General features: G+C 42.9%; 6 protein-coding genes across 6 annotated transcripts; 1 reads left to right on the forward strand and 5 right to left on the reverse strand.

Moving 5' to 3' along the window:
* Nucleotides 1-222: 222 nt before the first annotated feature.
* On the reverse strand, nucleotides 223-849 carry Bfra_009954 (uncharacterized protein; the record flags this gene model as incomplete). The annotated part of the gene is made up of 2 exons (XM_037340289.1): nucleotides 223-437; nucleotides 516-849. Coding segments are annotated over 2 exons (549 nt in total), but the record flags the coding sequence as incomplete, so codon positions are not given.
* A 2,464-nt stretch (nucleotides 850-3,313) lies between these two features.
* Nucleotides 3,314-5,222, reverse strand: Bfra_009955 (putative snorna binding protein; the record flags this gene model as incomplete). The annotated part of the gene is made up of 2 exons (XM_037340290.1): nucleotides 3,314-3,487; nucleotides 3,537-5,222. The coding sequence occupies 2 exons, from the start codon at nucleotides 5,220-5,222 to the stop codon at nucleotides 3,314-3,316; spliced, it is 1,860 nt and encodes a 619-aa protein (XP_037189513.1).
* A 482-nt stretch (nucleotides 5,223-5,704) lies between these two features.
* Nucleotides 5,705-6,047, reverse strand: Bfra_009956 (uncharacterized protein). The gene is made up of 2 exons (XM_037340291.1): nucleotides 5,980-6,047; nucleotides 5,705-5,891 (listed from the first exon to the last, which is right to left on the reverse strand). Exon 2 carries the CDS (start codon nucleotides 5,878-5,880, stop codon nucleotides 5,764-5,766), a length of 117 nt encoding a protein of 38 aa, XP_037189514.1. The 5' UTR covers nucleotides 5,881-5,891; nucleotides 5,980-6,047; the 3' UTR covers nucleotides 5,705-5,763.
* Nucleotides 6,048-7,503: 1,456 nt separating this feature from the next.
* Bfra_009957 (uncharacterized protein) lies at nucleotides 7,504-9,437 on the forward strand (the record flags this gene model as incomplete). The annotated part of the gene is made up of 3 exons (XM_037340292.1): nucleotides 7,504-7,670; nucleotides 7,717-7,835; nucleotides 8,362-9,437. The coding sequence occupies 3 exons, from the start codon at nucleotides 7,504-7,506 to the stop codon at nucleotides 9,435-9,437; spliced, it is 1,362 nt and encodes a 453-aa protein (XP_037189515.1).
* Nucleotides 9,438-9,605: 168 nt separating this feature from the next.
* Nucleotides 9,606-10,715, reverse strand: Bfra_009958 (putative phosphoglycerate mutase protein; the record flags this gene model as incomplete). The annotated part of the gene is made up of 2 exons (XM_037340293.1): nucleotides 9,606-10,098; nucleotides 10,188-10,715. 2 exons carry the CDS (start codon nucleotides 10,713-10,715, stop codon nucleotides 9,832-9,834), a joined length of 795 nt encoding a protein of 264 aa, XP_037189516.1. The 3' UTR covers nucleotides 9,606-9,831.
* A 1,785-nt stretch (nucleotides 10,716-12,500) lies between these two features.
* Bfra_009959 (uncharacterized protein) lies at nucleotides 12,501-14,744 on the reverse strand (the record flags this gene model as incomplete). Its single annotated transcript, XM_037340294.1, has 1 exon — nucleotides 12,501-14,744. The coding sequence occupies one exon, from the start codon at nucleotides 14,742-14,744 to the stop codon at nucleotides 12,501-12,503; it is 2,244 nt and encodes a 747-aa protein (XP_037189517.1).
* Between the last annotated feature and the right edge of the window lie 310 nt (nucleotides 14,745-15,054).

The raw sequence follows: 15,054 nt of genomic DNA on the forward strand, positions 1-15,054 counted from the left end.
TTTCTCTATCTCTCAACGCCCGCTAAATTTAACAAAAAACAAATCCCATGATACACTCACAAACCCATCACCACCCCCACCACCTTCTTCCCCAAGAACCCTCTCCCCCTTACACCTCCTCACAAACCCCCGTCCCCTCATCCAACCCGCAAGTAATCATCGCATCCTCCGCCCCCCCTCCCTCTCCCCAAAATCTCGTTTCTCCTCCCCCAAGCCCCAACCTTAACCCCAATCCCCCCTCCCTGTGCTCCAACAGTCCCCCACCAACCCACCCCCATTAATCCTCTCTACCTTCCTCTTCCCTCCCGCCCCATCCTTCGTATGCAAAAACATGCAACAGCACTGTTTTCCAAAAAACGCCGTGTCCGTTTCTTTGCGCGCGTATGCGCGTCCGCAGACCTTTTTATTTGTAGAGGGGTCTGCGAGGGGGAATTGACCTGGGGAGATTGGTTAGCGATCGTTCTAAAGGGGAAAGAAGAAAGAAGGAAACTTGCTATCGGCTCGTAATTTGAAACTTCTAGCTAAGCTATCGGAGGCGAATAATTCCGCTAGGTAGCTCAGATCTTCCTTTGTGGTTTTGGAAGCGGGAGCGGGAGCGGGAGTCGGAATCGCGGAGATGGAAAGGGGATAGAGAGGGAAAAGAGGAGGGTGAGGAGGGAGGTGGTTGTTATGTGCATTTTGTAGTGTTGGAGTGATCGATGATGCGGATTTAGAGATGAACGGATTGAGGTAAGAATTCGAAGGGTGAATAGATGAATGGTGATTTAGTCGTTCTTCGTCGAGACAATGCTGAAGATATTGGCAACAATCCTCAAGGGAGATATATCTCAATCTGTCCTTTTCCTTTTCCTTTTCCTTTTTATTTTTCTGCCCTATCCTCGTAACGAGTCTGTTATCGATATTCGTATTTCCAACTGTGTGCGCAGCACAATTCAATCACGGCCCAACCACAAATACAAATGCAAGTCTCGAAATTCCAACTGTTTTCTAACAGATCGACGTCGTAAAATCCTTCACGAGATACAAATTCGAAAACGACAACAGAAGGCAAAACAAGGAAGATGTAAAAATAAAGACTCGCAAACAAAACAAACAAAAGAGTTACAGAAGATTGGCAAAAAACAAAAACACGAGAAAAATATTAAATGTTCTAGATGATCTCGTAATCACCCTCTACCATCCATATAACTTACACAAACCTCTCGTATCACCCAAGCCCTAGTCAAATTTATATGCATATATATAAATACATCCATACCCATATCCACACACTCAACCCCTTCCCGAACCAAAAAAGAAAACCCCCCAAATCCAATCCATTCCAATTTCCAATCCAAGACAATCCCTATACATGAAATCCTCAAGAACAAAAAAAAAGCACAATGCAAGGAACGCAACGCGGATATGTAAGGATTAGCAAATACCTAGAGAAGAGTATTTGCTGACCTCATCTTCATCCTCACGCTGACATGCATGCATGCATGAGCTAGGATAATCTTCATCTTGGATTTTCAGCCCTTCCATAAGTAAAGGTTGCTGGGTATGCATGTGAAGATCTACGACCTAGTCGTATGGAAAGAAATATGGAAGATGGAATATGTATATCGCTCAAACCATAGATCATCGAATTCAAAAGCACAGGAGGAAGGAAACCCACAGATAGACAGACCGATACACTCAATCAATCAGGATTCTCACAAATCTCTCATTCAACAAACTCAACCCCCTATCCATACCCAAACCAAACCAATCCTATCCTCACCCCTTTCCCTCCCCAAGAAAAATACACTCGCGCATCATAAACCCCTAAATCCAAGATCTATACATATACTGTACCTCCGTGATGAAAAAAAAAAAAAAAAAACGTCAAGAAAGAACGATAGCTCAACACCGCGCAAAATAACCTGCCTCGCCTCGCCTCTCCTCTCCTCTCTGTCTTACAACATAAACCCGAAAGTCAAAACCTAATCCAAAGATCACAATGACTAGGAAGTAGGAAGTAGGGAGTAGGTATTTATAGATCTCTCATCAAGGTAATCTCAATCTCATCTTACCTAAACATTAATTTATTAGATAGACAGCCTTACTTCGAACCTACCTCGCTACCCACTACAAAAATTTCCGCGCACCAGAAACTGAAGAACGTGAGATAGATAGATAAATAAGCATCAAACCAACTCAAAAATACCGAGCACCCACAAACCATAAACCACAACCCACAACCCACAACCCCCAATCCCCAAAAGTTATCCTCCAACCCTCTCTCCTCTAAAAGAAACCACTAGCATCCAATCTACTTATAAACTTGATACATATACACTAAACTCACTCCATCAACGAAATCCATCAACGGAATCCATCAACAAAATCCAGCAACACCCCTCCCTCCTTCTTTCTCCAACCCATTAATAAATACCTAACCTCCCTAATCTAAATATCAATACACACACATATCACACATCACACATCACACATCACAACATTCCCTTCCAAATCCGCTTTATTTTTATTTTGTCTCGACACAACGTCCCACGCTATTAACACTTATACCAACGCCAACAGTACCATCTATACCCCAAACCCAAAACCTGACCTAACGAAGAATCCCTACCAAGTCATTCATTCAGTCATTCATCGCATCGAGATTATACCGCGCCATCTACAATACGATATCTCCCGTCTGGAAAGCCCATACCTCAATCCCAAAAACAAAATTCCACATTAGAAAATCCCATCACAAGATACGATTCATTTTTATTTTTATTTTTATTTTCATTTTCATTTTCATATTCATATTTCTTAATCTTTCCTACAAAATACTCAAGGGTATATAACTTCTCTAAACATTCTACCCGCAATGTTCAAGTAACACCCCATCCCATCCCATCCCAATCCATCCAATCACTTATATACGATACAATGCTAGATAGGTAGCCGATAGACACAAATCGCCATCCCTTCTTCTCCCTACTGCGAATTCCCACAGCATTGCTAAATCCTAACCCGTCTCATATATTTTCTATATATGTACGTATCCATGTGATAACTCCCTAAATAAACTCCATTCCTATACCCAGATCCATTGGGTAAAAGGATCTAAAAAACTAATGTACGAATACATCAAACGCCCGCTATGCACAATTGTATATGTCTTTGCCCCGTGTATATGTGTACCATTACTCAAATCCGAGTATATGTGCATGCGCCCACCAATTAAATGCTTTATTTTATTTTTAACATTGACTTCATACACATATTTACTGTGTTGTTCGTAAGATTGCGTTGAAGAAGAACCCGTCTTGGGTGTTGATATTCACGAAATATCCATGTCGGATAGTTTATGCGTATTCCCAAGATATTTCGTATTGAGGTAATTCAAGACCTTGCATGTCTCGCCGTATGGATTGGTGCGAGAACCAGAGAAGAAACCATCTTGCGCTCTTTGAATGACATTAAGCCATGATGATGGTTCAGGATTTTTGCGCCACTAGTATTATTAGCCAAATTCTTGTCCAATTTCTTTTTAGTAAACCTACCTGGTTGTGAATATGATATGTCCATGCGCCTCGGAAGAAGTTTTCTAGAGTTCGATTTGTAGGTGGATATTTGTCCTCTTCCAATTTATATTCGGCTTTGCTTAATGCTGCTCGATCAACAGTCACCATTTCGAGACCATTTCCCGTTGTTGCTCGTTCTGTTGTAACTTCACGCTTCTCAACTTCTGCTTCCTCAATAGACCTCATTTCCCAGAAATGTTTTGATTTGGTCTCGGAGGCTAGCTTCAGCTGTGGTCCATCATAGCTTTCCCATTCATCATGATTTGGGAAAGCATTTTTTCCTTTAAACACTTGTCCATAATCTTTGATACATGGAACTGTACATCTTCCTAACCTATCCCAGTTGAATTCGGTCCATATCGGGTCGAAAGCGGCAGTCTCCAACATGTTGAATTCTTGGTTGCGACCATCCTTCACAGCCATAACGCCAATGATTCGAGGATGAAAGTTTAATCCCATCCTCACCCCACCTCGTAAAAGATAAGAGGATAAAGAAGAATTGGCTGTCAGAGACATCACCGCAGTGTTATAGTCACCAGGACTGGAGTGTCCTCCCCAACGTTCTGCAAATGAATGTTCATCTCCAATGAGTAACGGTCGCATATCTCGTAGCATGACAACATCCATATCATAATAAGATCCTCCATATATGTGCAAAACAACAAATCTCATGGCATCTGAAACTGCAACCGGCAAGAATGTCATTTGCTTCTCTGTCAATATCAACCATTCCTGATCGTTTGAATCTCGGATAAGTCCATCCGCTACCAGAACCTCGCCTTTTGCATTAGGTTTTCCTGAGTTTTTGTAATATCCACGTCCATCCGTGTTATCTCCAGGTGGCAGTGGTATTCTAGAGGGAAAATTCCACAATTTCAGAGTTATGTCCCCCCTTTCGACGAATGGTACAAACTTTTTGAAGAGCGGGTCCCGGGTCATAAACTTGTCGATTGCATTTGGGTCCCTGTCTCCATCCAACCATATGAATAACCTTGAGCAAGGAAGATTTTGCGTGTAGAAGTAACTTTTTATAAAAAGCTCCACTCTCCAAGTCGCAGGGCCAGTCCAGTAAGTGTGATATGGTACAATGGGCCCATTACATTGACCAGATGATGACTTTGAATAAGCTTTCTGCGATGGATACTGAGCCAAAGAGTTATCCCGACCATCTGAATTGAGATACTCGGCCAACTTGGGGGGCTGCTCGCTTGCTCGTTCTCCTTGTGCCGGCATGTAATAATATTCCTTCTCGCCCTCATTCATATAATTCAAACAGTCGAAAACGTATGGCATTTTCTCAATTTTATTGTATGATCCTCTGCATTCTTCTACTAATTTTGTTAGGTTCGCAACCGTATCGATGTGTGGTCGTTTTCCCAAATAGTCATCCTTGGGAACAACCAAACTCTCAGGTCTGTTAAACCAATTTGCATTTGGATTGATCTTTTCGATATGTAGTGTCGCAGGTGGAGGAGGTACAGGTGCAAAACCATGTTCAGAAGACGATCCGTGGGAGGGTTTCTTGTAAAGTTCAGATGGCGATTTTGGAAGAGCTCCTCTTTCGAAGATGAGTACTGCTAGGTACAGAGTCCCATACAATGCCAGCGCTGCTAGAATGCTGTTCATCACTCCACAGCATGATTTTGCCCAATTCCTTTTTGCCATGTTGTAGGTGAATTTGTTGGTTGGTTAGAGAGTGTTCGTGCGCGTCTCGATGGAGAGTTTGTGTGAGATAATTGCTGGACGCAACTTGAAAGGGTTATCTCAACTGAAAGCCATGAAGAAGTGAATGGGTAGTTTGACAGTTCGTGAAATGAAGAAAGCTATTTTTGAATGTTGTTTTTTTGGATAGTGAGAGTTGGATAGCTAGATATATATCGTGAGTTGTTGGAACAAGGTAGGCTAAGTTGAACTCCATGCGAACGGGGTACGTAAAGCACAGGGCGTACTCACCAGGAGTGAAGATGAATTATGTAAGTCAAAGATACGAAGATTCTCTGTAGAGAAAGTATGATAAATGAAAAGGAGAAGAAAAGAACATGTGTAATGTCTGTATTGAGAAATGAATTGTAGATTGAGGGAATTCAATGTTTTTTGACTGCGTCCACAATACCCAAGGTTGGTTTTGGTGGAGTTGAACAAGCGTTAAGGGGAGAGAAGATTGGAGATTGACTTTTCTGACTTCTCTCTTGAGTGAAGTCTGAGTTCAAATGTTCGATTTGTGAATCTGGAATCCAAATATGGACCAATGAGAGAAGAGGATGGTGAGGTTAGGCAGGGGTAGAAGGATTTGGAAGTCCGTGCAATGGTAGACAGGATCCATGCAGCCGCTAACTAGGTAGATGTTCAATTATGGAGATGCTGTGAAATGTTGAATCATGAATCTTACGCGTTTTTTTATATTGTGAGATGAGGTAAGTACTAGGCAAGGTGCAAGTCTGATACAACGTGGAGAGTTGATGAAGGATGTTTGAAGATATATTGCTTTTTCTATATATATATATATATATATATGTATGTGTATATATACACTCATCGATTACCCAGGTAGAGGATCATTTTCCCCTTTTCTTCTCATATGGGTTCAAGTGTGATTGATTGATTGATTGACTGATTGATTTCTCGGCCAACATGAAGGCAATGAATAGTCGAGCATTCTGTGCGCGGCCAAGACTGCGGCACTGGTAGCGTAAGTCTTCTTTACTAAATGGGGAATGGGGAACATCGCAATTCTAACCAACAGGGCTGGGCGTGATACCAATCCTTTAAGGGATTGAGTGATGCACATGTATGTACATGTACATGAGTGTAGATGATTCTGATACATGCTTGCTTTTGGGTCATTCGTGCTTGTATGACTCTCCATGGGCTGTGCTGATCTAATCATATGTAGGTACGGTCTCCCAATGATAAAAAGGGACAGTATGATACTCGTATATCATGTATCATATGCATTATCATATGTATGGGAACCCTTTTTTCAACGCTTTATATCCTCCATCTTGATTCGTCACATCGTATCTTCGAAAAATGTCTGTATTAAAATGCCTCATTGACCAATCATTGTTCGACGCAGACAGCCCTTCTTACTCTTTTATAATTAGTATTGCATGCTAATGCTGTGTATCGACTCCTACTTGCACTGCCCCCCATGCGGCGCTTCAATTCTCTTACCTTGGGAGTACAAGTTCTCAAGTTGTATGCCCAAGCTTTCCCTTTCTCTTCCTCTTCCTCTTCCTCTTCCTCTTTCTCTTTCTCTGTCTCTGTCTCTTAGCGAGCTTGCCTGTCAGCTCAATTGAGTTAGTTTCAGATTATTTGGCTCAGGGGACAAGGGATTAGATTGAAATGGGGGGGAAAATGATATGTGGATCGAGGGGTGAAATCATTGGAAGGTCTTCTTGAGCAAATCATCATGACAGGTACGTACTATCACTGCACTCTGTACTTAGTATGTATCAGCGCGGGAGGCAATTTGCATACGTAGAAATAATTGGGCCATCTACCGACCCACTGTTTTGGGTGGTAGATAGATAAAATTATTATAACTAATAAATTAGTAATGTTTCAGTAAAAAGGATGATTATTGGTAGTTTATTACTCCATCAGACTTAGCGTCACCTATCCCTTGTCAGCCCAAAAAAAAGTTTACCTAGGTATCCATTTTCAATCGATGCAAGAAAGTCAAGCCGATAATTTTCAGTCAACGCTCTTCCATCCATTCAACCAACCTCGTGCGCAAGCTATAGATTTGGCGACCACCAAACGAGTCTATGCTGCATTGCATGTTAATGAAATTCCTCAAAGGCTTCCAAAATAACAAGACGAGACGACGGGTCTCAAGGGTACCGCTGATTGAAGACGTAGGTAGTGTCGCGCAAGGTATCTCGCAAATTTGATATCGTACTTTATTCCTACAGTCAACATCACAGAGTCGAAATCGTTAGTAATGCGCTTATATGAATATGGGCACAGTATTCGCACATGTCGCATATTTGCACGAGTTACAATCAAGAAATGGCCAGCGCAAAAATTGAGACAATTGGCAACAGCTGCGCCGCTACAAGTGGAAAAATATGATATCGCTTGTGGTATCTCGGGACACATTACCGTCGAGTAGGTTGTCAATCTATGTTTTCTATTTATCCGGTCATTGTTCTAGCCCGAACCGTGAAGCAAAGACCCCCGGTATGGCATTCCAAATTATTCGAGATAATTCACGCATCACGTGTGGAAAACGATCAAGTGGTCTTCCTCCCCTGGTAGCTGTCTTGGCTTCGGGTGAGTTCTCGAGCAAGTTTGTTCGCCATGATGGGTGATTTACCAACGCAATGGATAGAAGGTTGTGGTGTAAGTATCCACCAAATAAGTAACAGTAGGTGACGCCTTCGTGCCAATCGCTTAAGGGTTCTTGTACATGTTCAACATTGGTTAGTGACATATTTCCATGGCGTTTCTGAAAAATATGACAATCAAGCTAATATTATGCATACAGAATTCACAATGGATTTCTCCTTCGCAATTCGCCCAAAACACCTCTGGTTATCTACTTACCACCATACCCGTCTTCTCCACTTTCATCATTTCATCCACCTTCATGGTTATTGAATTCATATCCTGTCATTAACATACCCTACCGTTGGTCTCATGACCCTAAAACTTCATTTCGCAAACAAAGATCTCATGCATTTCCCATACCACGTAAGTAAACAATCTCAATCATGTCATCTGGCGTACAATCTCTCGGTTCTTTACCGAAAAGAGACTTCCTAAGTGATCCCATGGCTTTTACTGACCGCTACCACAGTTCATGATACACTTCAAACGTATAGTTGGCTATTGAAAAGTTACCTGCCCTCTCTGTTACAGGAGCCTAAACCTCTGGATTCAACCTATTTTTACAACAATCCAAAACCAATCCAACGACCACTTCTAATCTATGGATCATACCTTGGCGGTACTCTTGCCACCTCTCTCGCCCTCACAGAATCGTTTACCTCTTCCTTCTCACCCACTAAGATCCATTCTCTCATAGTGCATAATGGAATTTTTGACTGGACTCCCATCTCTACCACACCTGACCCCTCAATCTTTCACTCTGCATCCGCAGATTCATCACAAAATCTTTCCTACAATCGCCTCTCAACATTAGACTTATACGAAAGCTCTCCCTGGACAACTCTGACCCTCCACGCCCTCAAAACTCGTCTCTTTTCATCTCCATCTCAGACCTTTGATCCCTTCGCTTCGCCCATCCTCTTCTTTCGCACCTCCGGCATCTCGGTTCCACAAAGATGGCCCATTCCTCCCCCCGCTTCTCCACCCCCCTCATCCATTTCACCCACTGAGACATCTAGTTCTGAAAGTACAGATTTTATCGAAGCCAACGACTTCTCCCCCTATCCTGATCCCCAGTTTCCATACCCGGATCTCTCAAACGAGTACGCAACCGAAGAAGAAGAAGAAGAGCCACATGAAGCCCTTTTCGAATCCCGAAAATCAAATCTTCTCTTCCCACCTGCTAAATCATCGTTACGGATACCAAGATCGTTGTTTACTTACTCTTCTTTTCTGTTTGCTGGAGAGAAAGCATATGATATATCACAAGACATATCACAGGATGAGGGAAAGATTGAAGAAAAAGATGAAGGAGAAAAAGAAAACAATATCTTTAAACAACAAGCTCAAGAATTAACAAAGTTAATGAGAAGAAGTGTAGTAATGCATGAATTGAAAGAAAGAGTGCAATGGGATGAAGATTGTGATGCGGATGAGACTGCGAAGGAGAGGGTTACTGAGATGGAGGTTGGAGATGCGGGATGGGATGGGGCGGTGGAGAGGGATACGGTGGTCAGAGAGTGGATTGATGAAGGGGGGTTGTGATTGGGGGTGACGAGGCTAGAAGGGAGAGAGGTATATAGGTATACAGTATGAGATCATTGATTATCAATGAATATATATCTGTCAAGAAGTCCTTGGTGTGTTTGGCTTTTTGAAGGGTTGTCCAGTGCGGGATTATACTCAAGGAATATGAACATAATGACTTGTCTGTATATGTGCTATGATTCTAGTTTACATAGCACCGTTTACTAATAAGTGAATTCTATGATTGCTTTCTAGCATGCGAACTATCTGTCTATCCATCTAAATCTACCCGAGTCTGTCCGATCTATTCAAAATCTATATGCAATCTATAATTTCTTTCAACGATATAAGTCCTAAACCTTCATCCATCTCCTTATACCTATACCTATACGATCTATATCATCCACACCCCCTAAGCAGCAACCTCAACTTCCTTCCCCTCCTCATTCTTCACCTTCTGTTGAAACCCATCTTGCTGCCATCCACTCTCCGCCGCAGCTCTCAAATTCCTCTGTTCATCATCCGTAAGCGGTTTCTCCGTTCCTTTCCTTCTCTCTCTACTTTCTTTCGTCTCTTGAACTGCGGCATTGGGATCGCTGGAATCGGCGGCGCGGAAATGATAGGAGCGGAATTCTGTATTAGACCAGCCGGTTCCGACGAAGAGGGAGGAATCTTCCCACTATTTGAAAAAAGGTTAGTTTTAGATTTAATTTCGAGTTGTGAAGGATAGATAACAGAAGTATAATATAAAAAAATAAGAGCACATACATCATCGGTAAAATAATGCAAAAAGCCTCCATGCGTCACCACCACAATATTCACATCCTCGGTCCCCTCCCTCTCCGCCTGCATCCCCAATTCCCGCAACCAAACCCGTGCTTCGCGCGCGCGCTTCTCAATCGCTGGCGCGTTGGATGCCCATCTCCCACTCTTACTATTCCACCCTTCATGCACAAGTCCCAAATCCACGCTCCCGGCGAATTCCTCCGCGAGTGCCGCAGGTGCAGACCCGGTGTCGCAGGGAAGGGTAGATGTTTCTTGGATTTCGGGGAGCGCGATGACTTTGATGCCGCGCGCGGTGGCGCTGGGGAAGGAGTAGAGGGCTGTGTAGAGGGTGCGGCGGAGGGGGGAGGCGACGAGGTGGGTTATTTTTTGGGGGGAGGGAAAGGTTTGAGAGAGCGTCGTGCATTGTTCCTTTCCGAGGGGGGTGAGAAGCGGGTCTGGGAGGGTGTGGTTGGCGGTGCAGAGGTTGTGGAAACCTTGGGCGTGGCGCACGAAGTGGAGGGTTATGGTCATTTTGAGGATGGGGTGAGTGTGGTGAGTTTGAAGTGTGTGTATGTGTGTGTTGTTGGTCTATCGATGTTGTCTGTAGAGGAGGGAGGGAAGGAAGAAAGATTTATATATGAGAGAAATTGAATATATGTATATATATATACGTAGATATATAAATCCAGTTGGCAATCAATTCAAAATCTCCAATTGGAAATTTACCCCGAGATAATTTTCTCGGAAAAGATTATGAAAATGTTTGATAATCTAGTGATGAGTCTAGTGATGAATGACTCTTACATGCAATTCTTCTCAATGATGCATTTTTGTCAGAAGTTTGTGAAATTTTGGTCCGCGGACCGATGTAGATGAAACCAATGACGTGATTGGGATTGAGGGCGTGGTGGGGTGGGGGTGGAATGGGGAAGGTTGTCCGAGGATCACGTGGGAGGGGTAGATGATGGTTAGTACTCTGGATGATATTGATATAATTTTGTCTGTACTTGTTTCAAGATGGTTGTATGAAGTTTTGGTTATTCTCATCTTCGTCAATACAAGAGTTGTGCTGGCTCGGCAGCGTTTACTAATTCAGCGAGTTAAAATATCAAACGAAATACATCTTCTTCTAGAGTTGTCGAATTTGCAAACTGGATACTCACAATGAGGTATATTCTGTGATCAATCACTTCGAAAATTTGGAGCGAAGATGATTGGATCAGAGTCAAATTAACGAGGTTTCTCGTGATGATTTTGTTTCAACTATTGTATGGTTTGTCTAGAAGCTTGAAGTCAAGTATTCTTAACGCTCCCAATGTTCTCGACATTAAGATTGAACCTAATGTGGCCATGGTTCTTGGGCTCAAAGAATGATAATATTGGTTCAGCAGTCAACTTGAGGTTGAGACTAAAAGTCAGTCGCCCAAGAGGTAAGCAAGACATGAATTGGCGCCCTGCTGGCCAAGGGCGCTCACGGGTATGCTATTTTGCTGCTACGGGATTTAGGAGGTTTGCTGTACTAAACGGTCGAATACACATCATATCAATATGGTCAGATCTACAAGAGGGCTTATGAGCTTAAGATCTGGTGGCCATAGCAGCGAGAAAGACGGTGGCTAACATTACTGAGATCACATTTCGCCTCTCACTATTCGTGATTATTTTGTGGATCCCTACTAGATGAACAATTTAATTCCCCAGAGATCCTGTGCATCAATCGATACAATATAAGGGACACTAGACAGAGGTGGTCTCCAAATATCAGGACTGTCGATTTTGTGTAGTGGGAAATGCGTTGGGAGGAGTGAGAGTAGTGAGAGTAGTGGATCAATAGGGAAAAGAAGGGAGGATGGGAGTGAACAAAGTGAGAAGGGTGATGCGGATTAGGATAGATAGGGAAGATGAGAGGATTCAAGTAGTGTTTTATAACTTTATATGCACACAAATCGTAGGTTCTAATTAACAAAACAAATGTCTACAAAAAAATCTGTTTCAGTCAATTGCCCTCCATATCAGTGGCGTGAACTTACATTTCATTCGTGGTTGCTCTTCAGCTAAGTATATATCATAACAACAACCATCCCGTCCAAAATCACAGGCACGCATTTGTATCATCCGTGTCACCAACCTTTCTGCAAAGTCAACCGTTTTCAAGTGATTCAATAATGTCAATCTTCCATTTCGACTCAAGACATTCATCCATAACTATTTAACAACCATCCCTTCTGCATAAAATCCAACCCAAGTACTATCAAGAACAATCAAGAACTCCACAGTTTCCTCGCAAACCACCTCCAGATCAACAGCCAACCCCATCTACCAACCAATGCCACCGATACCCATTCCCATAGCTTGTTCTTCTGGTACCAGGACAAAACGAACACGTGGTAATTTGATATTAGCACCACGTCTCTTATATACCTTGGCAATTTCAGTATCAGCTCCTTCGACGACTTTATGAGCCTTTTCTCGATATTTGGACCAGTACTCCCCATCTGAAAGACTGAATTCGAGGCGAATAAGATTTGGGAAAGCTTTGTAGAGACTGGTGGCAAAGAGACGCATGTCGGTGATGTCGCAAAGTCTGTAATGAGGAAAGGACAATCGTTGGACAACGTTGCCTCTCCACTGGGCAATTTGAGTGGCATAAAGATTGAAATTTTCAGCGGAATCGTTGAGGAATAATGTATCGAATCGCGAGGAGAAATAATCGCAGCCAAAGTAGAATGCACAGCTTTTATCCAACATGCATGCCTTCTGCGCTTGCTTGTTGACAAGCCATAAGGGTGAAGGTGAAGTTCCACGTCGACGTTTGAATAAACCAGGACCTCCTTCAGTATAGATCGTATCCCGGTTAAGACTGACTGTAAGAGTCCTCCCACTTCTAACTGCAAACCCCCAGATCTTCATACACAGCTCGTTAGGAAGGTCATCGAAACGATGGAAAGTATCATACTTTGGCCTCGCCTGTTCTGCTTCATAAGCGGCTCTAAGTTCTTTGATATAGAGCTGCATCTTGAATGTGAATTGCACGGGTATTTCTGGTAGATATCCGATATGGATCAGAAACTCATCGGTATTTAGATTGATGGCCCGACCCCACATAGTAAGATTGTCAAAGTTGTTGAAATGCCGAAAGTTTCGATTTACGCCCATCTCTTTACACCATTCAATAGCTTCCTCTTTCGTCGGAGCGAATTTCCCAAATATTTGGAGAATGGCTCTGGTGCAATAGGCCTCATCACCCAAATTAGGATTGCCTCCCCATACAATAGGTTTGGCAGCCGAAAAAACCTGCTCAGGCTCAGAAGTTTTGACGACCGTGGCTTTGGGAGATTTCTTCTTGGTCTTGCGTTTGTGTAATATGGCTTTAGGATATTTGGGAACTTGACTGCTTGAGATGGTGTTGGAAACTTCCAGGAGTTCGCCAGGAACGGTGTCGTCAATAAGCTTTTCCGGTTCGTCGTGTGGAAATGGAAAATTCTTCCGAACACAGCCAACAGAAGATTGAAAGTTTTTGCAAGCTGGCCTCTTCTTCTTTAATGAGCGTTCTGGGGAGAGCTTTGAAGGTTTAGCGACAGCAACAGGGATGTTTGCATTGTTGCTCTTAAGTGCAAGGACTTCTCTCATAAAGGCAGTCTGTTGATTAGTGCGAACTTGCTGAAGCTTGTTTTTGGCATCGTTGGCCGCCCATTGTTCCCTAGGATTAGCCATGGCATTGTGATCGTGAAAAGATTGACAGTTATGCTTGTATCTGCATCCTCTGCGACTCAAGAAGTACTTGCAGACTTTAACAGGCGAGACTGCGACGTCGCAAGTAGAATTGGCGACTTTGACGCTTGAATCTGTAACATCAGGAGTACAGAGAGCGGCCTTAATTCGGTCAAGTCCCACATCAGTAGCCACTGTAACGGCACTATGCTCTTCGAACATGACTGGAACAATTGAAATCGCCTCGTTTGATACAGCTTCCTCACTTCCAACTATTACCTGAGAGGCCTTTTGTGGATCTGTAACATCAGATGTAAATTGGGCGTCTTTGATTTGGTGAAGTCCTACATCAGTCGCAACCGGAACAGAATTGCGCGCTTTAGATTTGACTGGAACAAGTGGAACAGCGTCATTTGATATAGTTTCCTCACTCCCAAATACTCTCCGAGATGCCTCAATTGGTGAATCTGTAATGTCAGATATAGAGTGAGCGGCCCTGATTCGATCAAGCCCTGCGTCGGCAACAGCTGGAACAGTGCCATATTTTTTGGTCTTGATAGGAATGACTGAAACGGTACCATTTGTTGCAGATTCTTTAAATTCAAGTAGTTTCCGTGCGTTCTCGATCTGGCGAAGGGCCCGATCGATGCCAACCAGAGAAGGTTCATTTACTTTTGGAGTAGCGTTGTCGAAGTCAATTTGTGGAATTTCGAGTGCAATGTCTGGAAGGGCTTTGCTTGACGTGGCTAAGATATTCGCATCGTGGCGGGCTTTTTCGCGGCGGCTTAATTTAATGACTTCGGAAAGAATTTGTCGAAGTGGTTGATCATAGAAGCTGGAGAATGACATGTTGATAAAGGGGACAGACTTAAATTATCTCCACTATAGCAAGTAGGAAGGAAACAATATAAAAAGTAAGAACAGTGATTATCGAATCTTTGAATTGTAAGATAGATTCGAAGAATTAATCTCAGAGGAATTATGGTATCCTAAAGAGATTCGTGATAAACGAAACAGTGTACTTTAAAGGTGTGCCACTTTCAAAAGAGTCTTGTTTCTTTTTGGATATCGTTGTCAAAGGAGTACGTGAAGAGGTGTATGTGTGATGGAAGAAGCATTGAAATGAAGAAAGAAGTCTCAACTCCTGACCAAGCCGACC

This window comes from Botrytis fragariae (genome assembly GCF_013461495.1).
Source record: "Botrytis fragariae strain BVB16 chromosome Unknown tig00000163, whole genome shotgun sequence".
NCBI classification, from domain to species: Eukaryota; Fungi; Ascomycota; class Leotiomycetes; order Helotiales; family Sclerotiniaceae; genus Botrytis; species Botrytis fragariae.